Genomic DNA, 26,122 nt, shown 5'->3' on the forward strand with positions numbered 1-26,122 from the left:
AGAGACGTTAGTAAGGCAAACTGCTGCAATCCAGCAAAGTTTTTCTTGGAAACAGTGAAGTAATTTTGTGTCTCTGTATGTATTTAACCTGAGTCTAATGAAATCCTTAGTTACAGCTTTGTAGACCTGCTTCATTGGTATAACTGTATTTATCCTTTAATTTTAGGGTACTACTAAGTAGCTCCCCATTTGGAGCCTTCAATAGGTTGCAGTATTTTAGTAATGGCTATGGAGAGCACTGCCTGTCTTAAGAACTCAGTGACAGTACTTGTGTAGCAGTCTTGGCCTGAAACACTGTACTTGCAGTGTTGCTGTAGGTGGATAGTAGTGAGTACAGGATATGATCACCAGGCAAAGAAGATATCAAACCACTTGGACTTTGCCAAAAAAGACAAAATAGGTAATTGCAGTCTGTCTTTGTCACATAGTGTTTTAATCCGTTCTTTTTTTTTCTTTCTTTTTTTTTTTTATATATCTGTGGAAGTACATGGCTGTACATGTGCTTTCAGTTATTGTGGAAATATATGCAAAGCACATGATAGTCAGTTGCCACATGCAAAGCTAAAGGAAGTGAGACTAAAAGGCGTTTTATATAGAACTTCTAAGACAGCACTCCCATAGGTGCCATGATGACCAGGATAAAATCAGACTTAAGAAATTTGGAGCAATTATATTTGTGGGTTTTAAAATCAGCTCAGAAGGCACTTCAGTCTTTTTATTTTAGGTTATCTTTAGGTTACTTTTACAGACCTTTTAATGCAGTGTACTGCATATTCAACAGCTGGATAGCAATAAATCCTTATAGTAAAAATTACAGAATATTTTGTGGAGGACCCAATGAGCAGATTGCTAAATTATTGCATTCAGTTTGTCTTCCTTTCTTTGGGATGGGAGAGATTTGTAAATTTTAATGAGATATATGCTAAAAGGGGAGACTTTTTTTTGTGCTTAAAACATTTCCAGAAATAAAAATTTTCATTTCCTCACTTTACCATTTCCTGTGTTCATTCACATGATTTTATAAACAAATTCATATTGTAGCTTCATCTTCACTGTTATTCAAGTAGCAAATATACCTTTATGCTGCAACAGCTACGTGGTATATAGTGCTGAGGGAGGGAGCTATGGGAGGGAAGAGTTGTTTTTTTTGTTTTTTGTTTTTTTTCCCCCTTTAGTAAAAGAGTTTGTGGCTTTATGAGATAACGTAATACTGTAATAGCATTTTTAGGTTAGCTGCCCTACGTTATCTGACTGTGCTGAAATAGAATCATATGATTTTTAGGAGTATGTGGGATTTTTTTTCTTTTTTTCTGAAAGAAAATAGGATAGGATTTTACATATATAAAAGCAGTTCTTTACCTCTGACCTGCAGCATGCTTTTTATATCTGTTATTTCTAAGTGCAAACACCTGATCAAAAAAGAATTTCAGTGATTCAGTCTTCTGAAAATGAACTTTAAATTAAAAGGTTTCATGTTATTTAAGGTCATGTTTAAGCATATTCAAATTAAAAGCCTATGCAACAGATCAAATAATTTTTAATTAACTTATTAAAGAACTAGTGATTTGTTTTAGATGCACAAGTTTATATCTGGATTTTATACTACTAATCTTGTTGCCTTTTTGTCCTGGAGTAGAGAGTTGTTTTACTTCAGGATTCTTTCTGACTTGGAAGGCCATGAACTTTGAGTAGAAAGGTAAAGACAGATACTTAAGCCCTTCTCAGTCACTTACTGCACATGCTTTCAGGAAATGTTTGACTTACTGTATTTACACTGCACAAAGCATGTCCGTTTTTTTTCCCCTTCAGTTTTCCCCCTGCCTGGGTCTGATGAGTTTCTGGGAAAGTGGACAATCAGGAATGAGCAACATGAATTGTGGTGGGCTGTAGGCTTGCCTTTTATGCCAAAAAAGAATTTTGGCTTTACAGCATCCAACAAGTAAGCTGTTAGCACACATTTATAAATCACTCTCTGTGTTCTTTGCCTAATAGGACTTGCAAGCCCAAGACAGAGCTCACAGAATTGGTCAGCAGAATGAAGTTCGAGTCCTGCGACTGTGCACTGTGAACAGTGTGGAAGAGAAGATACTTGCTGCTGCAAAATATAAGCTGAATGTGGATCAAAAAGTTATTCAGGCTGGAATGTTTGATCAGAAGTCTTCAAGCCACGAAAGGAGGGCTTTCCTACAGGCCATATTGGAGCACGAAGAAGAAAATGAGGTAAGGTGGTTAGAAATAATCAGAAAGATGATGTTTCAGGATGTGTTTACTCTTATTTTTCATCAGTTTCAAAGATTGTCATCTCCTTTGAAATCTGATAAGTTACCATATTCTTACCATCTTATTAAATAAACAATTTCATTTCTCTCTCTTTTGGTCATATTAATAGCTGTAATGTTGATGATCAGACCTTAATGTAAAATTAAGTATTTTAACTTAGACTCATTCTACCCTTTCCTGAGTTTGGCAAAAATTTGTTCTTCAAACAAAGATTTTTCCAGAACAGACTGTAAAACAATTCCTGAATCAAAGCTGGCATTGCAAAGTGATAGCCTGATTTTCAGAAATGCTAAGTAACTAGCACTGTCTAGGTTTAATCATGAAAGAACTTGTTCCCCTGCTGCTTCTTAGGCGTCTGTGGTTGGGTTTAAGGTGTGCTTTTATGTGCTTTGGGCTTAGGGCAAGCCAGCAATATAACTGTTTCTTACTGGTCCTGTGTCCAACCTGGAATTCTGGTTACTTCCTCTTCAAGGAACTATTAGCTTCTTCAAAACAGCTGTTAAATATTTCTTTATAATAATGGGATGTGAGATTATAGATTCACTGATGATTTGTCTGTGTCTTTTCATTGTGTTTTTCTCTGGAACTGCTGTCTTGGAATGGTGAGCCCCTTCTTTTGCCTGTCCCTGCAGATTGTTCTCTTAATGTAAATGAAGTTCATCGTTTGGATAAATTCTGCATTAGGGAGAGAGAGGAAAAATGTATCAATTATATTAAAGATGGACAAAAAAAATTCCATTCTGCAGTGACTTTGTTTCCCATTTAGAATAATATCCTGTATAGTGAAAGAATGCAGAGCCTAATTTTTCTCTGAGTGTATTTTGTAGATTTTGAATACAGTGCATACTGAAAGAAAAGCAGATTTTGCAGGCTCCGTTTTACAGATATCCTTCATTATACCATGTAAATTTTCAAAGGCCAAAGAGTTTACTTCTTCAGTGAATTAAACCCTTTGTATAAACTCTTACCATTGTTTTGCATTTAGAAAAAAGTAGTATCTCATTAAGAGAGAAGGTACTTGTTGTTTTGCATCATTCTTTTACTATTTTTTATCAGAAATGAAAGAAGTATCATAAGCTGGCTATTTTATAGGGAATGATATTCTATTTAGGTGGTAAGCTCTGAACTGGGATGATTGATATCTACCATTTTTGATGAGGTAGAACTGGAGTTCTCACCCAGCCAACACCGGCTACATGAGTAGGTGAATTAGCTTGAAACCAATAGAAATCTCTCTCAGGCAGCTTTTGGATTTGTTTTGAAAATTTAGAACGTTCTGTCATGCTTTTTCAAAGCCCTAGAAAATATTTACTTGAAAGTGCTTCAAAAACTCAGAACTGAAGTTGAGGCTTACTTAGCATGCTTCATTTGATAGATGACCTTAGAGCAATCTGCTTTTTGTACTTTGCTTAAGTACACTTGAGGTGCCGTCCTGAAGCACGCACAGATTTGGTCAAGGTTTTCTTGCCATAACCCAATGCCAGTCTTTAAAGCAAACATTGGTGTTATAATCTGACTCCTAACAAAAAGTACATATAATAATACTGACCTAGATACAATAAAGAGGTTGTCTCTGTTATATTTAGAAAGATAAATTTTAGTAATATGAAAGTATGGCAGACGAGATAGAAGTAACATTCATAAAGGCGATTTTTGTGGGTGTTTACAAATTCCTTTCCTGCCAAGGGCACCTGTTTGGCAACATGATTATTCAGACTAAGCACAGATGGTCAGCCTCTTCTGTTGCAGTTCCTGCTGTGGGATCCCTTTTATTTTTAGGTTAGAAGTTGCACTGTTTGAGGTCATGGAAAGCTTGTGAAACTTCCGTGAGGTAACATGCTTCATTGATCATAAAAAATGGAAAAGAGATCTCTATTCTTTATTCTGTGTGTATGTGTTTACCTATGTAACTTCCTTTTCTTGTATGTTGAAGGAGCATTGACTGGAAGTGGGAAGATCTAACTCTCATTTTGCCAGCAGCATAGCTTATTTCATGCTTCAGTTAAATTTAAATTATATGTACATTAAGTTGCACAGGCATTCATTAGGAATTGTAGTAGTAAGAACTGCACTTTTTTCTGCGGTGTAAAAATCTCATCAATGGAGGGAAAATAGCACGTGTGGATATAAATACAGGCTTCTTTTGATGATTTAGGAAATAAAAGGCAACAGAATGTGAGTTTTGAGGCATTATATGCAGCATTCTACACTCCCAGTTCACTGAGCAGAAAATGTGAGTTTTCATGAAAAACTTTAGGTCAGCAGTATAATATACATAGATTCAGTAGGTCTTTTAGGCTTTTATGTAGGAACCAGTCAGTAGTTTGTGGTTTTGCTTGACCTGTTCTGTTGTCAGATTTGAAATGCCTTGTGCTTTCAAAATAATTTGGAGAGGGAAACTGAACCCTGTGGAGCCTGGTTATGTTAAAAATGGGTATCATAACTGTTCGGTACTAATTTTTTTAACTGAATTCAGAGTTCTGATTTGGTTTTCCAATGAATGTGTTTGTTCTTATGAGATAACTCTTTCTCTCTGAAGACAGAGATTCGCATCTCAGTTTGTGAGCAGATAATGGTCTAGACAAAGTGGGATTCAGCAGGCATTTCTTCCAGTATAATGTATGGCTTTTCTTGTCCCCGCCCCCCCTTTTTTCCTTAAAAAAAAAAAAAAAAAAAAAAAGGACTGTTTTCATTCTACTTGCTTTGACAGGAAAGACCTCATAATGCAGAATGGTATTTCTGGGGAAGTACTGTAGAAAAGCAGAACGGAAATGCATATGTTTTAACTGAAAAATGATCTGAAAACTGACTGTGCTTTTGACCCAGGAAAACCACAAACCAGCATTTCGTGGTTGCATGTTTGCTCATTTCCTCATTCTCAATTTATGAAGGTGGTAATAAGTCCCAATTGTCTCTTTGATGAAGTCTGTTTTGCCTTGTTTCTGAATTGCACTCTGAAAGTTTGTCTGGCCTGACTGTTTCACACGTGTCTTGACAGAAGGAAGTTCAGTACAACATTGACCTGATGCAGACTGTTGCTCTAGGTTAGATATAGCTTTCTTCTTTCTAATGTCTTTAACCGTCTGTGTAACTAGGAGGAAGATGAAGTTCCAGATGATGAGACTCTGAATCAGATGATTGCTCGACGTGAGGAGGAATTTGATCTCTTCATGGTAAGGGCTATATGATCATAAGTAGAGTATCTGTATTTTTTTAACAAAGGCATTAACCATTTGTGATTCAAATGCTGGAAAACTGTATTGGAGGAATAGGCTTCATTTACTCACATTGTTCATCTGAGGAAAGAAGAGCAATCTATTTAAACAGAGGGTTCATCACATGACACACAGACTTCAGAGAGCCTTGCAGACAGCATAGTGGAACAGTGCCACTCCAGAGGAAGACTCTGAGATGACTTGAGGAATTTAGACAGTGAAAAACTGGTAGTTACTGTTTGGCTTGCTACTTTGACATCATACTTTTWTTTTTTGTAATGTTTCTTCTCACTTTTGTGCTGTGCTGTTGTCAAGGACAACTACAGGAACTTAGCATGATAGTAAGATAGTAGACTGATGGTGCTGTTTTCTTTGGGAATTAGGTTGGGTTTGTGATAATTTTGTCCAGGGCACAGTTAGCTGCATCTCTACTGCTAGAACTGTTAAACAGTTGTCAAAGCAGAGCTAGGTAACAGTGATTCAAATGTAAGCAATTCATTTACATTAGCGCTTCCCTTCTTATTAGTGCTATTACAACATTGATGGAATAATTACTAAAATGTCAGTGTAGGCATGGCTCTTGCCTTTTAGCAAGTGTGCAATATGAAGATTGCTGGAGGACCTCTAAGAATCACTGAAACAGTCACAGGAGAACACTTAAACAGTTGTTGAGAGGAAGTCACCATCCCCTCTCATTCTGCAGAGGCTGCTTTGTTCTGCAGGATGGAACAATGCAGGCACTCTCATAGGTGCATGAATATGAAAGTGTATCAGGAAGTATCCACAGAGGCAATCATTACTAGCAGCACTAGTTTTTACTAGTCTCATGCTAGTTTTTAGTCTCACACCATCTCCTGCTCAAGGTTTTGTCTTTCACCTTTACACAAGTGTGCATGGACCCTTTCTATGTATGGCAAAAATATTAAGGTGGACAACTGGCAAAGGCCATATGCCTTATGTTATTGCTGAATTGCAAGTTTAATCATTTTGTGCTGAGTTTTATTTAATTTTATCTGAGAAGAACTGAAATCCCTAAAGACAGGATGCACTGAAAATGAGTGCTCACAGATATCTGTCTTTTTAAACTTTACCTCAGTATGATTCAGGTGTAAGGAGATTTGCATGACAGAAACCAAGAGGTGACCATTTGATCCAGAATTCAAAAAGAGTACTTACAGCCAAATATTTCCTTTCTGGTCTCCATTACCTCTTTTTTCTGCACATTTTATAGCATTTTCTGCAGCTATATCCATCTTCCCTAGCTGAGAGTACAAGATGTATAGTGATCAATGTGAGTGCTTTTGTATCAAAAATCACAGTTAAAATGAAGTACCCAGCGTTCTGTGAATGCAGTTTTGCTGCTGGAAACAGCTTTTCAGTGTTGTTGCTTCAGACTGAGAAGGAAAGAACTAATCCATAGGTTGAAAGTAGTTGATGAATTTATGATTATTTTCAATAAATTTGTAAAAGTTTGTCTTTTCAGATTAAGTTTGAAGGTTATAACAGCTGATTAGTAAAATAGTTGAGGAGCCTAGAGTGAAGACAGCTTTGCATTGTGTGTGATTAATTTATGTTCTTCATACTAATTTACTTGAAGGTTTCTAAGCAAGAGTAAGGAGCTGATAGTAGGCAATAAAAAATGAAAGTGCAAAGTTAATGTGCTGTGAAAGGAGTGTGAAAATATTTTAGATAGAAATAATGAAGGTGTATATTAATAGCTAAGAAATATATTTTAATTGTTAATAAGGAATTTGTTTTTTATATATCGGGGAGCTCATCAAAGGAAAGTCTGAAAAATAATTTTTGCAGTCAGGGTTCTTTCTCTTTTTCTCCGTATTCTAGGTCTTATATAGCCAATTAAAGAGTACGAAAGGTTTGTATTCTCAAGTCTTGCGCATTTAGATTTGAGTCTAGAGACAAGCAGAGATGTAAAAGAATTTTTCACTTTACCTCAGTGGTATCAATGCAGCATCATTCCCTCTGTTAAGGCTGTACAGATATAATCAGAATTCAGCAAACTATCAGCGAAATACTCACTAATATCCAAGAAAAAGTAGTGTTTTGACTTATTATTTTAACTAGTCTTAGAAGTGTAAAAGCATGTAGTTTGCTTATCTAAAGTAAGCATTTCCAAAACAGTAGACACGAGAACAAGCTGGTTCCTCAAGAAGCTGTCCTGTGGTTGCTTTAGAACTTTTCTTGGACATGGGTCCTGAGATTTAGGTGCAGAGCTAAATACACTCTTCAGTAACAGGATGTGTACAAGTGATCTTTTGCTGGCTCCATGCCATAATCTGGAGAAGCCAGCAGAGCCTGAGACAGTGGCTGAGGATGTTTCCCTGCACTGTTATCAGTGACAAGAGTAAATATACAGTTCCATAGAGCCTCGGAATTGTGTTCTTTCTGTCACAGTTGATGCATGCTTAAGGAGTTCCTATCTCTGCACTGCATTCTTAATTGTTCTACAGATGTGGTGTTGGGGACCTTGGCTTAAAAGTACTTCTACATGAAAAAGAGAAAGGTAGAAACTTTCTTAAAGGGTCTGTGAAATGATCCTCATAGGCAATTTTGCATTTTGTTACCAAATTAGCCCTCTCGCTGAAGCGATTGTCTCGATCATGGAACCTCTTGATCTGTACTCAGCAGTGATAGCATACGTAGTAGCCCCTCCTTGCTCACTGTCTAACCATATATGTTGAAAAATATTTTGTGATTTCTGTCAAACTAGAATTGAGAATATATTTTTATCAGAATCTTTTAAGTGTGACATTAACAGAGTTATTAGCATAGAAAATGAGCTATTTTGATCTTAGGTGTCCTGAATGAATACATTCTGCTCCATAATACATTGCTCTAGCATACACAAGGAAAACTGTAGTAAGTCTGATTCATAACCAGCTTAAGAAATTCTCCAGGCACTTTTGTTAAAATGAACACAGTACAAATATTTGGAATGCTTTATGCAAGCTGCTCACCCCTTGAAACAGTTTAACATTTGTTGTATTTTCAGCTGTATTGCTTTGTATACCCGTATCTACCCTGTGACTATTCCAGCATGACCCCTTATAGGTCTTTCATATTTATTGTTAAGGCCTGTCTTTCCTATTATTCTACCATTCTGAACCTGATTTTCCTAGTTAGCATCAAGAAAGGATGCCTGTTTCTAGGCTTCGTACTGTTATATAGAGTTTCACAGCAAGTTATTAGGACAATTGCTTTCTGTGTGTTGGAGACATGGTAATAGATGGGAGTGCTGTATCCATTTGGGATGTTGGTTTTACTGCTGTTGATACTGGTAATGAAACGTAGCTTTTGCATATGGGTGGGTATGGATATAGATATTCCACCATTTTTCTTTCTCAAACAAAGCATTAGATACTAATATTAATGAAGACAGTATTCTTAAGGACAAAAGTTTCTGGCTGCCAAAATGCCTTCTGGGGAGCATTTTGTACACGTGTATGTATGTATATATCCCAGGCAATTGAGATCAGAGGGAAAGTCTGGATCAAGGAAGGCTTACCTTTGATGGAGGAGGATCAGGTTAGGGAACATCTAAACAAACTGAACATACGCAAGTCCGTGGGCCCTGATGTAATGCACCCACGATTCCTGAGGGAGCTGGCTGATGTCATTGTGAGGCCACTCTCCATTATCTGTGAAAGGTCACGGCTATCAGAAGAGGTTCCTGAGGAGTGGAAGGAAGCAAGTGTCACTCCTCCCTTCAAGAAGGGCAAGAAGGAGGATCTGAGGAACTACAGGCTGGTCAGCCTCACATCACCTGAAGGTGGTGGAGCAAGTAATCCTGGAAACCATTTCCAGACACATGAAGGACAAGGGAGTGACTGAGAAAAGTCATCGTGGATTTACAAAGGGGAAATCATGCCTAACCAATCTGATTGCCTTCTACAATGAGATGGCTGGCTAAGTGGATAAGGGGAAAGCAGTGGGTGTTTTTTATCTCTACTTCAGTAAGGCTTTTTACACTGCCTCCAATAACATCCTCATAGATAGGCTTGTTCCTTCAGATTCTTCCAGTTTACCAGAATTTAAAATTTCTGTGGCAAGAAGAGAAAAGAACTTTAAGGAAGTAAGAATTTTTTCAGTTTTTACTTTTCCTGCTGCAGGTAGTTCAGAAAACAGTGACATACGACTTTGAGTTTAGAAGCTAAAACAACAAGGGGGTAGCAAAAAATTTCTGTCTGGTTTGACGTGGTCGTCTTCCCATTCACTGTTGTACATTCTGACTGATATTGTTTCCCCTAATTCCAGTATTTTATCTACTTTTTGCCTTTCACCAGTGATGTGATATCTCTGCATTATGTGGTAATAATTAATACGTAAAAACTTTAGATAGCCCCAGATCTCACATTGTCTTACTTTTCTGCTCATTGCAAATAGTCACTTCCAGTTTTTTCTCACGTTCTAAACAAGTGTAGGCAAGATCCAGAGTGAGAAGTGACTGTTTCAATGTGATTTGTACAGCTCTTTCATAATTTCTTAATAGCGTGCTTCAATGAATGTTACTTTTACTGTTAAAATTAATAAATAAGAAGGAAAACTTTGAAATCATTTTTAATGTTTCTTTTTAAGTTATACTAACTTAAAAGATTTCTGATATAAAAACTGCCATGGAAGTGCTGTTTTAGGCCTCCCACCAATATGGGAGACAACACTTCATCTATGCTAGTATATTTTTTCTTCTAGGATCCAAAATGACAATGCAGCAGCAATTCACTGTATAAATCAGTGGTTTTAAACTAAGTGTTTTGGTTTTTTTTTTGTTTTAAGGACTATTGTAGTTGTCCTTTAGAAAGATCAAGATAACTACTCAGAGCTCAGCAGTACTGTGTGATTTTTTTTTTTTTTGAAACAAAGTTTTATGCCATGATTTTGCCATCAGCTGTGTTCTTTAATTGTAGGTAACCATTTGTGGCATAGTGCTTTTTGATTTCTGGTATTTAGGCCTCATTGAGGATACTGTAAACATAATAATTATATTAGTTACAATAAAATAAGATAGACAGCTTTGCAAATACAAGTTTCGCTAATACATGGAAAGATGGGACCAGAGCTTTCCCAGAGATAAAAGGGGTTTGAACAGTATCTTGAGGAAAACCAAATGACTATTTGTATCTCTTACAACTCTGCTTGATTGGGAGTGGCTTTAATTTCCTTGTTAAGCACTTTGCTTTCAGAAGACAGCAATTAAAATATACTACCTTAGTTTCCGGTCATTGTCTTAGAATTAGAAACATGGTCATCAGGGAAAAAATGAAGACTTTCAGAGTTCAGTTTTTGGACATCAAATACTTCACTGAAGTTCTCTACTAAATAGTAAAGAAATATTTCTCATTTGGGTCTTGTCTGAGTGCAACTTGCTGGTAGCCAAGATGCCAATAAACCAGACCATGTATGCGTCCAGTTTGAATGAGGTGTTCTTTAAAAGGTGAAATACAGGAGGCCACTATAAAAACAGAAGGCTTCATCGTTGTCTGAGGTACTGAAGGATGCGAAAAAAACATGTATGTTTACCATTGGTTCTTGAACTTAGTTGGACCTGCATAGTCTCATGTCTCACATTCTGCTTTTCTGTTCTGGGGGAACTAAAAGCATTTCACTGATGTGTCTACAGTCATTGTGAGAATGTGTCTTGAGTATCCATGCCTTTTTTTATGGAGTAATTGCTCACCAAACTTGAAATTAATTTACATGACTATTTCAGTTATCTCTTAGAGGAGTCTTAATACAGCATTATCCTTCTCATATTTTTAACACTGTATCTAATCTTATCTGATATTTTTGTATGTGTTTTGATTTATCCGTAATATAGCAGGAAGGTCAGTAACCAATCAGTGTTTAAGCTGGTTGGTTTTCTGGCACTGCATAGGCAAGCTTTCCTCTGTCTCTTGATTACTTTTTTCTAATACGAGCTTTCAGAATTCTTTCTTCCAATACTCAGACTCCCATAACTAGTGTGTTTTCAGTTACTCTTTTTAATTACATAATAATAACATATGGGCATGTTGCCAGGAAATGCTTAATATTTGCAGATCACATTTATGAATACGAAGAAACCATAAAAATTGTGCAAGAAGGTAAACAGTTGTTTAATCAACAGCCACCCCTGCATTTTCATAACCTGATCTGTTTTATTTAGGTGCTGTCCATCTAGTGCTCCCAGTAACTTCCGTGAAAGTTAACTGTGGAGTCATGAACTTGACCAGATCAACAGTCAAGTGTAGAAATTCCCTTTCATAGTTGCATTTTAGAAGTATTGGGCTGAAGGAAGAGAAATACCACCAAAGGATGTAACTTGAAGTGTCAAGCAAAATTAAATAGTCAGAAATTCCCATGGTTTGTTTAATAGTGGCCCTTACAACTGTTGTGTCCCAACTGCCATTGCAGCGCATGGACATGGACCGTCGTAGGGAGGATGCCAGAAACCCGAAGCGGAAGCCCCGCTTGATGGAAGAGGATGAATTGCCATCCTGGATTATTAAGGATGATGCTGAAGTTGAAAGACTCACGTGTGAAGAAGAGGAAGAGAAAATATTTGGAAGAGGGTCCCGTCAACGCAGGGATGTGGACTATAGTGATGCTCTCACAGAAAAACAGTGGCTGCGGGTAGGTGCTGCTTTTTTTCTTTTTTACATTTGATAGTTATTTATTTGGTGGGCATTTTTTTTTGTTTTTTGGGGTTTTCGGTTTTGGGTTTTTTTTTAACTCATTGAAGACTGCACAGTTGCACGAGGGAAAGGACCGTGTAACAGCTAAGGCCCACATATTCTTATATTTCAGCTTTTACAACTGTATTCAAGGCAGAAGTTAAAATTTAAAGCTATGCTGCTGAAACAAGTTATGGTTGGTAGATGCTGAATCAGAACTGTGATTCCTTCTTTTGCAACTATTCTTTTGCCGTGGTTCTTGATATAATTCACCTTTATGTTTTTAGATGTTATTTAGTAAGTCTTATCTTTAAGATACACAAGTTTTTTTATAGTAGAGCAAACCAGTGATCAGTGTATATTACAACTTTCTCTGCTGCAGCTACCTAAAACACACACACACACACGCACGCACACACACACAATTAAGCGTTTTAAAAGTTTGGAAACTTTTACATAAGTCTCTTTCTCACTTTCTCATGCTTTTTCATTTCCAATTGCCTGAGCATTTCTTTACTTTGCTGAGATAAAAAACCTTGATAAACGTGTTACTAAAATTCCAGACCTGAAAGTAAAGATTCAAAACTTGTTCACACTGCATCTGTGATTTTGTTGCACTTGTCACTCATCCTTGTCATTCTTTTGCCTAAAAGATACACATCTAATGAATACTAATGCATGTGCCTCCTCAGAATGGTAATAGCAGGGGTAGTAAGGGGATGAGGATTGGTTATTGCAAAGTCTTTTCAAAACCAGGAAATTTTGTAATGTCTTACTACATTATGATTTTCAAAACGTATTAATACAGTACTGCATGTGTAAAACTAGTCTACATGATTTGACAGACTATATTCTGCTGTGGGAGAATAATCACAGACTTGCATCAAATTAATATACAATGCAGTTTATGTGTACACCTCACTAAAGGTAGGCAGAAAACAGAAAACCTACCTACTTTAGTTACAAAAGAGATGTTAGTTGCAGAAGAGTAGTTGCAATATAGTAAGACTACCRTGTGAGTCTATATTGTGAGAAGAGCTGATCCAGATTCAGCTGCTGTTTGTAAAGTTTAGGGGAATAAAGATAGGAATTATACATCACCTGTAAATCAAAACAAATTGAGCAGGCTGGAGGAGTTTGATATTTATGTTTTTAAGTGGTCAGTGGGGAAGAAAGACCTAGAGACAAAAACTGCCTCTAGATTCTCCTAGGTTTATGCCTTCCTACTGTGGAAGTGCTTGCAGTATAGCATACATCTACTCAAGGTCATTTTAAACTAGTTATCTTCAATACTGAAATACTCCGGCTATTGCAACATACAAGTTAGCTTAAGCTTGCATACTCTGCATCTCAGATAAGTTACAGAACTTATGTTAGGCTCTTCTCTGTCAGAAAATGGCAGTCCTGCAAAAGTCATCTATTCCATCTTCCTACCACAAGGCAGGATCAACCAATCCTATGTCATTCATGACAGATATTCACCTGTTCTGTTCTTAAAGGCCTTCACTAGCAGAGAATTTAGAACTCCCCAAGGAAATCAATTTTAGTGCTTAGTTTTCTGTAGTATTTTATCTGAATTTCCTTGCTAGATTTTAAGCCTATTACTACTTGTTCTAGTCACTGTGGTTATGTAGAACAGGCTGTTCCCTTCCTTTTTACAACATCTCTTTATTCTGTGAAAGACCGGTACCATTTCCTTGTTCACGCAATTCTTCTTAAAGTTTACGACCACTGCTCATTCAGTCTTTTCCCATAGATCCTGTTTTCTAGATCTCTTAATTATTTTCATTGCTTTTACCTAGCTGCTGTTCATGTGACTGATGTCTTTATGTAGGTTTGGTCAAAAGCTAGACACCAGTATTCCAGGTGCAACCTCATTTGAATAAAGAGGAGGAGTTCTTTTACATAATTTCTATCTTGTTTATGTCTCCTGATACAGTATTTTATTTTTTTAACAGTAAAGATACTGACTTGTGTAGTGTACAATTTAAGATACAGTATAAGCTCTTAATCCTTTTCTGTGGATCTGCTCCCTGCCCAGTTGTTTGATATCCTGTTTTGTACTGTTGATCTTCCTTCCTTATAAGAGGATTTAGCATATGTCCTTGTTGAAAAATATCTAGGTTTTCCAAGTTTACAGTACCAGTTCAACAAAATAATTTTGAATTTTTTGCTTGTCCTCAGGTCTTCTTGTGCTATCAGGTTGGTGTTCTTTGCAGCTTTAGTAGGCATACTTTCTTTTCCATCTTCCAGATCACCAAAAAGACTGAATAGCACTGGACTTCATGGAACATTACTTCCACAACCTTCCATTTGATAAAGCACCATTAAGTAATTGTTCTGAATATAATTTCTGACCAGTCTACCATGTACCTGATAATAATTTTATCTAGTCCGTGTTTTCATTGTTTGTTTGTGACTGTTGTGTGAGATGAGGTCATAAACCTTGCTAAAGTTAAGATGCAACATGTAGTACTACTTTTTCAATGTTTCTTGTTTTCCTGCTGCAGTTTCCCTCCTCTTCCACTATTGAGATGTTAAGCATGTTCTCTAATTAGCTAAGTTAAGGCTAAGTCACTTCTCTCTACAGTGCATTTTAGGCACTTCTATCACAGAATCAGAATCACAGAATCACAGAATCACTGAGGTTGGAAGGGACCTCTGGAGATCATCTAGTCCAACCCCCCTGCTCAAGCAGGGTCACCTAGAGCACATTGCACAGGATTGCATCCAGGCGCATTTTGAATATCTCCAGAGAAGGAGACTCCACCACCTCTCGTGGCAACCTGTTCCAGTGCTCTGTCACCCTCACAGTGAAAAAGTTTTTCCTCATGTTAAGATGGAAGTGTCTGTGTTTCAGTTTGTGCCCATTGCCTCGCGTCCTGTCGCTCGGCACCACTGAAAAGAGTCTGGCCCCATCCTCTCGACACCCTCCCTTCAGATACTTGTACACGTTGATAAGATCTCCTCTCAGCCTTCTCTTCTCCAAGCTAAACAGGCCAAGCTCTCTCAGCCTTTCCTCATAAGAGAGATGCTCCAGTCCCCTAATCATCTTTGTGGCCCTTCGCTGGACTTGCTCCAGTAGTGCCACATCCCTCTTGTACTGGGGAGCCCAGAACTGGACGCAGTACTCCAGATGTGGCCTCACCAGGGCTGAGTAGAGGGGGAGAATCACTTCCCTCGACCTGCTGGCAACACTCTTTCTGATGCAGCCCAGGATACCATTGGCCTTCTTGGCCRCAAGGGCACATTGCTGCCTCATACTTAACTTGGTGTCCACCAGCACTCCCAGGTCCTTCTCAGCAGAGCTGCTTTCCAGCAGGTCAACCCCCAGCCTGTACTGGTGCATGGGGTTATTCCTCCCTAGGTGCAGGACCCTGCACTTGCCTTTGTTGAACTTCATGAGGTTCCTCTCTGCCCACCTCTMCAGCCTGTCCAAGTCTCTTTGAATGGCAGCACAGCCCTCTGGTGTATCGGCCACTCCTCCCAGTTTTGTATCATCAGCAAACTTGCTGAGTGTGCACTCTGTGCCTTCATCCAGGTCATTGATGAAGAAGTTGAACAAGACTGGACCCAGTACTGACCCCTGGGGGACACCGCTAGCTACAGGCCTCCAACTAGACTCTGTGCCACTGATCACAACTYTCTGAGCTCTGCCATTCAGCCAGGTCTCAATCCACCTCACTGTCCACTCATCTAACCCACACTTCCTGAGCTTGTCTATGAGGATGCTATGGGAGACAGTGTCGAAAGCCTTGCTGAAGTCWAGGTAGACAACATCCACTGCTCTCCCCTCATCTACCCAGCCAGTCATTCCATCATAGAAGGCTATCAGATTGGTTAGGCATGATTTCCCCTTGGTGAAGCCATGCTGACTACTCCTGATCACCTTCTTTTCCTCCACATGCGTGGAGATGGCTTCCAGGATGAGCTGCTCCATCACCTTTCCAGGGATGGAGGTGAGGCGGACTGGCCTGTAGTTCCCTGGGTCCTCCTTCTTGCCCTTTTTGAAGACTGGGGTGACATTGGCTTTCTTCCAGTCCTCGGGCACCTCTTCTGTTCTCCATGACCTTTCAAAGATGATGGAGAGTGGCTTAGCAATAACGTCCGCCAGCTCCCTCAGCACTCGTGGGTGCATCCCATCAGGGCCCATGGATTTGTGGGTGTCAAGTTTGCTTAAATGATCTCTAACCCACTCCTCCTCCACCAAGGGAAAGTCTTCCTCTCTCCAGACTTTCTCTCTTGCCTCCAGGGTCTGGGGTTCCTGAGGGCTGGCCTGAGCAGTAAAGACTGAAGCAAAGAAGGCATTCTCTATGTCTCTATTGTGTACATATTTTAAATTGTGCTTCCAGGTGACAGCTGTGTACTTGAGTGTGCTGAAACAAATGCAAGTGTCGGAACTACTGATATTTTTCAAACTCTTTATTCTGAGGAATTGGATTTGCCCTGTAACACTCCTTGTGCAGGTTCAGAGTAAAAAGTCCTCTTCATTGCATTCATACTGAAAATCTAAATCAGGCTAGAATTTTCTAAGTGTTCTCATGATGTTCTCGTAAAACTATCATAGATAGTTTATAAGCAATTGAATCCCATGGCTTTGCCACTGTTAACTTGTAAGTTAACAATACCATCCATATTGTATGGAAATTTTAAATTAATTATTTCATGTTAACTCGGATTCAGTGAACTACTTATATCAGAAAAAAATGAAAAAACAGAAGAGGCAATACCTACCAACTTAAGGATGGTACTTTGATTCACAAGTCGCCCCTTACCCATATTTTTTAACAAGCCACTCTCCACAGGTCTGTATCTATAGATACTTCTATCTTTATTGAGGTGTTACAAAACAACCAGATTTGTTTGCTAACAGCAAGGGTTACTTTTAATTTTTCTCTTGCTCTAGCTGCTGTACATCTTTATAGCTATCCTCTCTTACAGCTTTCCAGAAGGAAACTTCACGTTTCTGACCTTCTGGTTTAATAATATCAGTATTCAATGCTTAGCTATCTCTTCGGCTACATTTGTTTTGGGGAGGCTGACTTTTTCTTTTCCTTTCTGAGGAGTTTTGCCTGGATCAGCAGCCAGACTTCTCACTGTGGAGATCAGCTACCTCTGCTTCTCAGCAAGGCTTTAACCCTGCTGCTGACACCCCAGTGCCAAAAAGTCCAGTTAAGGTGCATTAAAGCCTAATCTGTTCTTGTTGCCTAAAAAAAAAAAAAAAGTTTTCTCTTCCTGGAGTTCAAGATGCTGGCTAGTCCCTGATGCCTATTTTCACCTTCATGAGTATAGGCTATGTGGCAAGTCTCTAAAGGAAAGACAATACCTCAAGACCTGCATACATGCACATATAGCAACAAAGGTATGTCAGCTCACTTGGATGCCTGAATTTGGAAGCAGGATGCAAAATAATTCTAGAAGCCAAAAGGATAGACACGTGCAATGTCTAGTGAGATTGTGCAGCTGCCCTGAACAACCTGTGACTGAATAACAGCCAGCCTCCCTGGGAAAATGTAGCACAAGAACAGGCTTCATCACCAGCTGTCGCTGCAGCCTGGTGTTTTGTAACTGTTGGCATGGCAACCATATTTCCTAAATAAATAAATAAATAAAATGGAAGGAAGGAGGAGTTTGCTATCTGGGATACTTATGCTGCCCTCATCTCTGTTCCAATTGCATTGACTGAGGCATAGATATCAAGACCACCCTTGCTTGACTAAGACTAGTCTGCTAGTCTTCTAGTTCTGTGTCTAGTTCTGCTGCTCTTTATCTCATCCTCCAAACAATTACCCTGAGGCTAAATCTCTCATGACAGTTGAAATATTTGTATCCAGATTCAGCCTGTCCTTCAGCTTATTTGCTGACTGGGTGAAATGAATGAAGTTCTATCCTTTAGATGTGCACACTGGATTCAAAATAGTTTTCTATGTTGGCCAGTGAAACATGTTTGAGACCAAAATGGGCAGTGTTTCGTTTACATCATACAGATATGCAAAATCCAACTGTTGTGGACTACTTGTTTTGCTGATCTAAAAATGTAAAGTGAAATTCAAGCATTTAGTCTGTAATTAGTCAATCTTATTTAAAGGAAAGAAAGTCAATACTGGTTTACACACACACAGACCATCTGATGGATTCTGTTTAACATATAACAATTTTTTTGTCCTTTTTTTCTTGCTTTATGTTTGTTAGTTGAAGTAAACATATTGTATAGTAAATCAAACTATCTGCTAGGAAAGTGTTAGGCATGTTTTTAACTGCTTTCTCATCAGTTGGAACTTTATATAACTTTTTGATTTTACACACTCTCCTTTATAGTCTGCTAAAAAGCAGCTCTGGCATCCGAAGTAGTAAAGTTGGGCCAGCTTGTCACTACAACTTGACATAAATTATCAAAAGGATTTTACTTTGGGTTTGTGTTTTCTGAGGCGTTCTTGCTTTTATGCATATAGCTTTTAGTATCAGTGCTAAAAAACTGTTTCATAAACTGTGGTCATGGACTCAGTTCAGTCTTATGTTGGTCTTCATTAAATAATGAAGTAGCTCTGTTGAATATCTGCATTATGTTCAATATTTGTTTTAATTTCACTTGTCATCTAGTGGTTGTTATATGTAACTAATTGTAATGGAGATTTGTTTAGTATAGTCCATGTAGGAGGCTGAGATTCTGTGAAAGAGGAGAAAACAGATAAGTATTTGTGAAACTGACTAAAAGGTTATATGCATGGTTCATACTCGTGATTCTTTCCCGCTTGTTTTTTCTCTCTTCCTTATTCCTCTATACCCTTTCTGGTTTCAGTTTCAAAGTTCCCTGAGGTGCTGCTGAACCTATTTAATAGCTGAATAAGTGAGTATGTGCCCGGGGCATTTGAAGAAAATTGTATTCTGATCCAAACTGTGCTCTGTAGTACTGAATTGCAGATCTGATTGAATTTGTTAAGCTTTAGGGGGAAAACACATTTCCAAAACTTTGTCACTCTAGGCTTAGAAAGTCCATGCATCCCAGGATGTTGGCCATTTCATGACCAATGTTTATCAGGACATCCCAATCACTAGCACCATTTTCTAATGTGCAAGGTGTTGCCCATCAGTTTTATGCATGTGAAAGTTGATTTCTTGAAGGATTAGGAAGTTAGTCAGGGCATTGCTTCTTACCATCAGGAAATGTGGAAGTGCAGAATATCATGCTCTTTTCCCCCTTACGATTTTGCTGACAGGATGTTGAGGAAGGAGCACTGCTCACCTATAACTTTAAGGCCACATGGAGCCAAGCTGTTTTTATRTTCCATGTACAATAATCTGTTCTGTGTTCCTTTCAGTAAATTCAGTTCAGAACCCATTTAAGAAAAGAAAAAAGAATGAGACTGTTACAACCACTTTTAAAATGCAGTGAAATTGAAACCAATGAGAAAAGGAGCTTTTCTTGGCTTTGGATGTATGACTGGGAACTTAAATGCATCTAGTTTATACTTTTCATTCTCTTTTCTGGCAGGAGGGGTTTGTTTGTTTATAAAGAAAAAAGTTCAAACCTGATTTACACTCTAGTTATCTTTGTCATTGAGAATCTGGAGGCAGGATTGAGACTATCACTGCTGGAGTCTACCAAAATGCTTTGAAATGCTGCTTTCATATTTGAAAATTATTCTCAGTAAATTTTATTGTTCCAGAAATTGTTCTTGTATGTAGAAAACCTGAAGGCAGGAAAACTGAACAGCTATTTCAGAAAAATATCAATCAGTAAAACATTGTGCCATACTTTCATAGGCCATACTTTCTTTTGTTTTTCTTTGTTTTTCACTGTGAGGGTGACAGAGCACTGGAACAGGTTGCCCCGAGAGGTGGTGGAGTCTCCTTCTCTGGAGATATTCAAAACCCGCCTGGATGCAATCCTGTGCAATGTGCTCTAGGTGACCCTGCTTGAGCAGGGGGGTTGGACTAGATGATCTCCAGAGGTCCCTTCCAACCTCAGYGATTCTGTGATTCTGTGATTCTTTAGAAAACATTAAAATAATGGCATCATGTAACACCATTTGTATTTTTTAAAAATGTGAATAGTATTGTTGAGAACATTAGACTAAAATAAATTGCATTTCCTTTGAAATTGCTATACTTATCTGACATACCAAATTTATATATCCTGGTAACCCTATATTAAAACTCTGGGTTTCAGGCTCTAATTATTATATTATTGTTGGTTTTGCATGCAAAATTTTGCATGAAGCGGATGCTGCAGTTAAKATGCCTGAGCTATTGTTCAGGTGGAAAGTAAGTATTCAAATCCATTACCAAATTGAAACACAAATAACTTTTTAAAAATTCACAAAACCACAAAAAAAAGTTTGCATTAAAATTTTAAAACCTTTCTGTCCCTAGGGGCTTGTGGCATCTGAAGAAGCAGCAAACATTTAGTACTTGGTGTCCTCTGGATCCTTATTTTTTCTGAGTTGCGAAGAGCCCTGATGATAACAGTGATGGGTCTTATACAGTAGACTGGGATCTTTAGTCACTTATCAGACTTTCGAATAGTAGTTAAAGTTTCCTATGCTGATTTGCATTTACAACGTGGATAAAAAGTTGCCCATAGTTTTCTAAGCACATATTTTGCCCAAAGTACTCTGGAAGGAAAAAAAAAAACAAAAACAAAAGAAGCACTTAATTTTTTACTTTGTCATCAGGAGTAAATTATGAGACTGCTAGTGTAAAGTGCCATTTCTTGTTGGCAGACCACAATAGGTATTAGGAATCTTAACACCTTTTGTTTTCTGTGTAGCAGGCATGACAGGCAAAAGTAATCATTTTGATGGATCGTTTGTCATACGCAGCCATTTTGCTGGCTCTACAGATGCCTACAACAAGAGTAAAAGCAAAGTTTGTCTCTCCTAATATGTAAAGAAGAAAAGAAGTACTAATTTAGCAAATATGAAAGAACAGTTAAGTTTCAGGCTGGACATCTCAAAAGTGATTGACCCCATCTTTAGCCATGTCATAAGTGGAAAGCCTTAGGCAATTAGCTTCTTGGGTCATCTTAAAGTATTCTGCTCAATGAATAGAGTGGTGTTTTTCCTTAACCTAGTAATAGATTTCTATTTTTAAAAATGGAAGAATGTTTAAAAGCTTTCTAGTAGTCATAATCCTGTAATTTCATCCTGTAATCTACAACTGTTAAATTTAGAATGTTACAGATTATGGGTTAGTGTACTGGGTATCCATTTCAGTTACATCTATTAACTTAATAAAATATTGTTAGCTGGATTTTGGACTCAGTCATAGTACTTTGTTGCTGCTTACAGTCTCATTTTAGTTTTCATATACGTGCTTATATTGTATTCTCTGTTCTTCTGCAGAGAAACTTCAGTTCCTGTTAGACTCTATGCCTTTACAGGAAATTTCTTTGTATTTTTTGGTGAGCCTTGCTTATATAATAGTGTTTGCTCTTTGGACTGTGTAAGTTATCCTAGAAGACCAAGAAGTCTTTCTAGACAAATATTATTCATGTTAGATTTTTCCTTTTAGGCTGTAACATTCACATTGAAAGATCAAAACCTACTGTAAATTCTGCAACAACCTAGTGACTCTGTAACTTTAGCAGCATCCTGAAAACATGGAACTCACTGCATCACTGCTAGAAGTTAGCCTCGCAAAATACTATTTGAGTATAAAATACATTAAAAATATAAAATATATTGTTTGTATTTTTTATTACTTTCTTCTCTAAATTTACTTAACATAGCTTTTCCTAGTGAGTTGTCCAAAGTATGACTTAGTTTTAGTTCATGCTACTATCTTCCTCTAAATTCCTCAAAGTTATTAAAAATTATGTTGGGATTCTCTTACAGTACAACCTCCTACTTGCTAGCATTTGTTCTTTGAACACAGTCTATTTCTTTGAGTTAAAATTTTCCCTCTTTATACGCAGGAAGTGAATAATCATACTTTTGCTATACATTTTCTCATTTCATACTCTCACATATTGCATACTTCCCACTCTTAACTGCTTCAAATACCAATATTAATAGGTATAAATCTCTACAACAGATTTGCCATGCTACTGGAAAAATTCCTAGACCAATTTCTGTAAATAAGTGGATGCAAGAGATCCTTATGAACATCCAGTGAAAAATATAATGAAACCATAAAGGTTTCTGAAACCTGTTCTTTTTTTAATTATATTTCCTTTTGGTCTAGATACTTTGTGTTTTGTTTTTAATTTATTTTCTCCTTTTTGCTTCCTTTGAGTTATCTTGCACATTTTAAACTTGGAATAAAAAAATGCTTGTTTAAGAAAGTATTAATATGCTCAAATATAAGGAAGAAGAAGAAAATGTGAAAGGAAGTACTTAATGTATCACTTTATTGGCAGAAGCTGGGTTTGGTTTGACAATGCACAAAAATGACACTTCATTCATTATAGCACAGTGTTCTATAAGCATCCCCTATTGTACCATTAAAAATGGTAATGTTTCAAGGTGCTCATAAAATTTGTGCCCACCTGTAAAATAGGAGAAGCATTTTGTAACTCTGTTAGTTTGTAGTTCAGAAGGGTAGAAAGTACTTTTAATAGCTTTTTTGAACAATTATGTAAAGTCACTGGATAGCTGTTGAGTGCTAAATAATTCAGTTTATTCTAAGGCTGGAGATGAGACTAGAAATGAGTGCTTTCCCAGTGGTAATCATTCCTTTGTGCTGTAGACTCCAGTTGTGTTCTTTCCATAGTAGAAGAAAAGGCAGCTGATTCTTTATTAGGAAACTGTCTATTAGGATATGATATCCAGCTGTTCTGTGTGATGTAGAACCAGAATTGGTACTTTCTACCAGTGCATCGAATTTTCAAAAGCCAAAGGTTATTTTTACTATAGATGTGGCATCTGTTACTGAAAATGTGCTGCTTTTTGTCTCTAAAGTTAGCCCTTCCATAGCCTGATCTTAACAAGGTGCATTGCAAGCAAATAGTGTCCAGGAAAGAGCTAAGACTGCAGGTTCTTTCCAAAGGTCTGAGCTGGTGAGAATATATGCTCTGTCTTTATTACCAGTATCTGCTGATTTGATTAGTATAGTCTTAAAATCAGAAATGAGGCAATGCTCTCTGAATGATGAGTCCTACCTGAAAACTTGATAAAAACAAATTAAAAAATCATCCTGTAATTCTCATTCTGAAGGAATGGATTTTGAGAATTTGTTCATAAGGAACAAAATCAAACATGAGAAGCCTCTCTCAAGTACATAATGTTGTGATATGTAAAATACTAGACACACTGCCAGTCTGCCAGGGCAAATAACATAACAGTGTGAAGATTTCACACTTTTCCTCCAAAACAGAGGTATTTCATTTTTGGTAAATCTGCATGAAAACAGTCCTATTGTTCAAGGAAAAAAAGCTAAATTAACATTTGATGGGGCAAAGGAACCAAAGGCCTCCATTTGTATGGGAACCATTAGGTAAAACAACAGCAACATTATTTTGTGAAAGACATGGTAAACCCTAAGAGGAAATATTTATCTCAAGACTGGGAAGAGAAGTCATCCTACAAAAATATTTAGTAGTGACCATGTAAATGAGTTTCTCTTTTTATATATGGTCTCCCATGGAAAGCAAACTATGTCTTGTCTGATTGGAAGACAGTAAATCCTTGGAATCTTGTAGAATTCCTATTTTGGGGAATCATCTAGTCTTTATTGTTGAGTCTCTTCATGACTTCAATGTGGTTTGTTTCCCCCTCCTTTGACACATTGTCTGTGAGTCTGACTGGGATATAGTCATTACCAGAAATGCTACTAAACTATCCTAAACATTTTTCTTAAGCCCTAAACTAATTAATCAACTCTATTAGCAAAATATTAAAAACTGAAGAAAGATTGCATCTCTGAAGAGCAACAGAACAGTATGTCCCACCAGATAGAACAATGTCCCACCAGTAAGAGATATATTTTAGAGGTAAACTACTCCAAAGGAGGAAAGAACTGGAAGAGAAAACCACAGTAGAAACTGAGCTAAACCCACCTTTTTTTCCTTCAAAGCTGTAAGATTCCAAGAAGAACAGAACATCATCTGTTGTGCAACGCAAAGAGGTGTGCTGTTGACCATATTCCACTTTTGTTATTTCAAAGAAATTTAGGAAAAATGAGAAAGGTAATCCCCCTTCCCCCCCCAAAGGTAATTCTCTCAAGGAATTAATTTTCCTTGCTCCCTCTGCTAGGAAAGATAATATACTTGGTCAAGAAAAAAAGGATGACTATATTACTGATTATCCTGCAATACCTTTGTCAGTGCAATCTGCTCTACATTGCTAAAATAGATAGTTTTTTCCTGAATCAGAATTGTGGCTATGTCAGAGAGAAAATGCTGATAAAAGCAGAGGGGGGGAAAAACCCTTCCCCTTCCTCACTGAAAAAATAGGCACTAAATGCATCCAGAATCCTGTCTATACAACAAACATATGCATCTCTGTCATACTGAACAAGATAAATGGGAGAAAGTGAGGCATTTCAGACATGTTAGATTTTTCTTCCAGATGGATTACCTGTGAATCTGAAGCCAGGAAACATGTATCTTCCATCAACTGTTTTTCTATGCTGGCTGAAAATCTCATGTAATAGATGATTCACAAACAAAAAGACTGCAACAGACAGCAAGAAAAACCTGTCTACAGTCAGAGCCATTTTGCCCAAACAGGATATCTCTTAGTGTGAAGTAAGATGCTCCCTACTTGAATTCATGTCAGAGGATTTCCTCTCATCCATTTCTACTGCGGCAAACCTTTCCTATATGAAGTCATGAAAAAACAAACATTTGCTGTGCTTATCAAGCTTGTTGAGAGATTCTTAAAACTCCATCCTGGGCTTCAGGCCTGTGTAAGTAAAGAAGAAAATGTATATCTACTCATGACTTCTGAGTGCTAGTTATGAATCTTGTAGAGATGGGCTAATGAGCTAATTGAGATGCATAAAAATGGCAGTTTATGAACTGAATACTGTCTTCATGCATGCACATAGGTAACTGATCTTTTTCTTTGGACAACATAGAAGAATAAGGATGCATAGAAAAATTTATATCATAATATTATCTTTCCAAAAAAACTGCACTGTGTCTTGATCATAGTTATTTCCTGTTTTGTCATCATTTAATTATTCCAAATTAGAATTGCAAGCAAATTAATTTTTAACACTTCAGTTAAATCAATCTTAAAAGATAGCTTGAGTGAGATGAAAACTATTCCTTTACAACTGACAGTMTGTAAATGGTGAACTTTCTATTTTCCAATAAATTTGCCTGCGATGTTTACATAAATGGTAGTCTTGCGGTGTAGATCTTTAGTTACTTATGTCTCAGGCGATCTACAAAACTTTCTTCTAATTATTCTTCCAAAATTCCTACAAATATTTCCAATGTCAGTCTGTTTAACAGATGAAGGTTACACCCTGAGTCATCAATATACTGGTAGATTCTGAACAATGCCATGTAGGATGGCATCTGCTTCAGAACAACAATTATAATGTTGCTTTCAGAATGTGACATTTATCATTTAGCAACTTTCACATGCAGTATTTCACAAGTCCATTACATATCTCCTGCAGTTTTGAATGAGAGAGTTCGTTGTGTTTAGAAACAGGATATTTTCCCAAGTAATGAGAATTGTACCATATGTGACCTAGATTTTTAAAAAGAGGCAGAGATTAAAAAAAGGCTGTTCAGTGATAAAGAGTAAGAAGCTGATATTCATAATTTCTGTTTTGGCTATTTGTTCCTCTTTCTGCTGCTCCTGGCTTAGGCTGGATTGGGTCACAAGGCTGTTTATTCAAATGAAGACTTCCTAACAAGACATAAAGCACAAATATACTTAAAATGGGAGAAGTGAATCACATTTACTTTTGAAAACCTGCAGAAGATCCTTACAGATAGTTCTGTAGATCTTTTAAGAATGTGGCTGAGTAGCTGATGAACTGCAGAATAATGATGATTTT

At 37.4% G+C, this 26,122-nt stretch overlaps 1 protein-coding gene across 10 annotated transcripts in view; it reads left to right on the forward strand.

Moving 5' to 3' along the window:
* Nucleotides 1-26,122, forward strand: part of SMARCA2 (SWI/SNF related, matrix associated, actin dependent regulator of chromatin, subfamily a, member 2) — a 124,087-nt gene that overhangs the window by 72,438 nt on the left and 25,527 nt on the right. For 7 of the 10 annotated variants that reach the window (XM_026059980.1, XM_026059974.1, XM_026059977.1 and 4 more), the window contains 3 exons: nucleotides 1,993-2,220; nucleotides 5,376-5,453; nucleotides 11,904-12,122. In XM_026059980.1, the coding sequence (XP_025915765.1) occupies nucleotides 1,993-2,220; nucleotides 5,376-5,453; nucleotides 11,904-12,122 (525 nt within the window). Of the gene's footprint in view, nucleotides 1-1,992; nucleotides 2,221-5,375; nucleotides 5,454-11,903; nucleotides 12,123-14,347; nucleotides 14,795-18,962; nucleotides 19,989-26,122 lie in introns of those variants that run through there. The other 3 variants (XM_026059983.1, XM_026059981.1, XM_026059984.1) reach the window with 3 other exon arrangements.

The sequence above is a fragment of the Apteryx rowi genome, unplaced genomic scaffold, assembly GCF_003343035.1.
Source record: "Apteryx rowi isolate R43461 unplaced genomic scaffold, aptRow1 scaffold_163, whole genome shotgun sequence".
Classification (NCBI taxonomy): domain Eukaryota; kingdom Metazoa; phylum Chordata; class Aves; order Apterygiformes; family Apterygidae; genus Apteryx; species Apteryx rowi.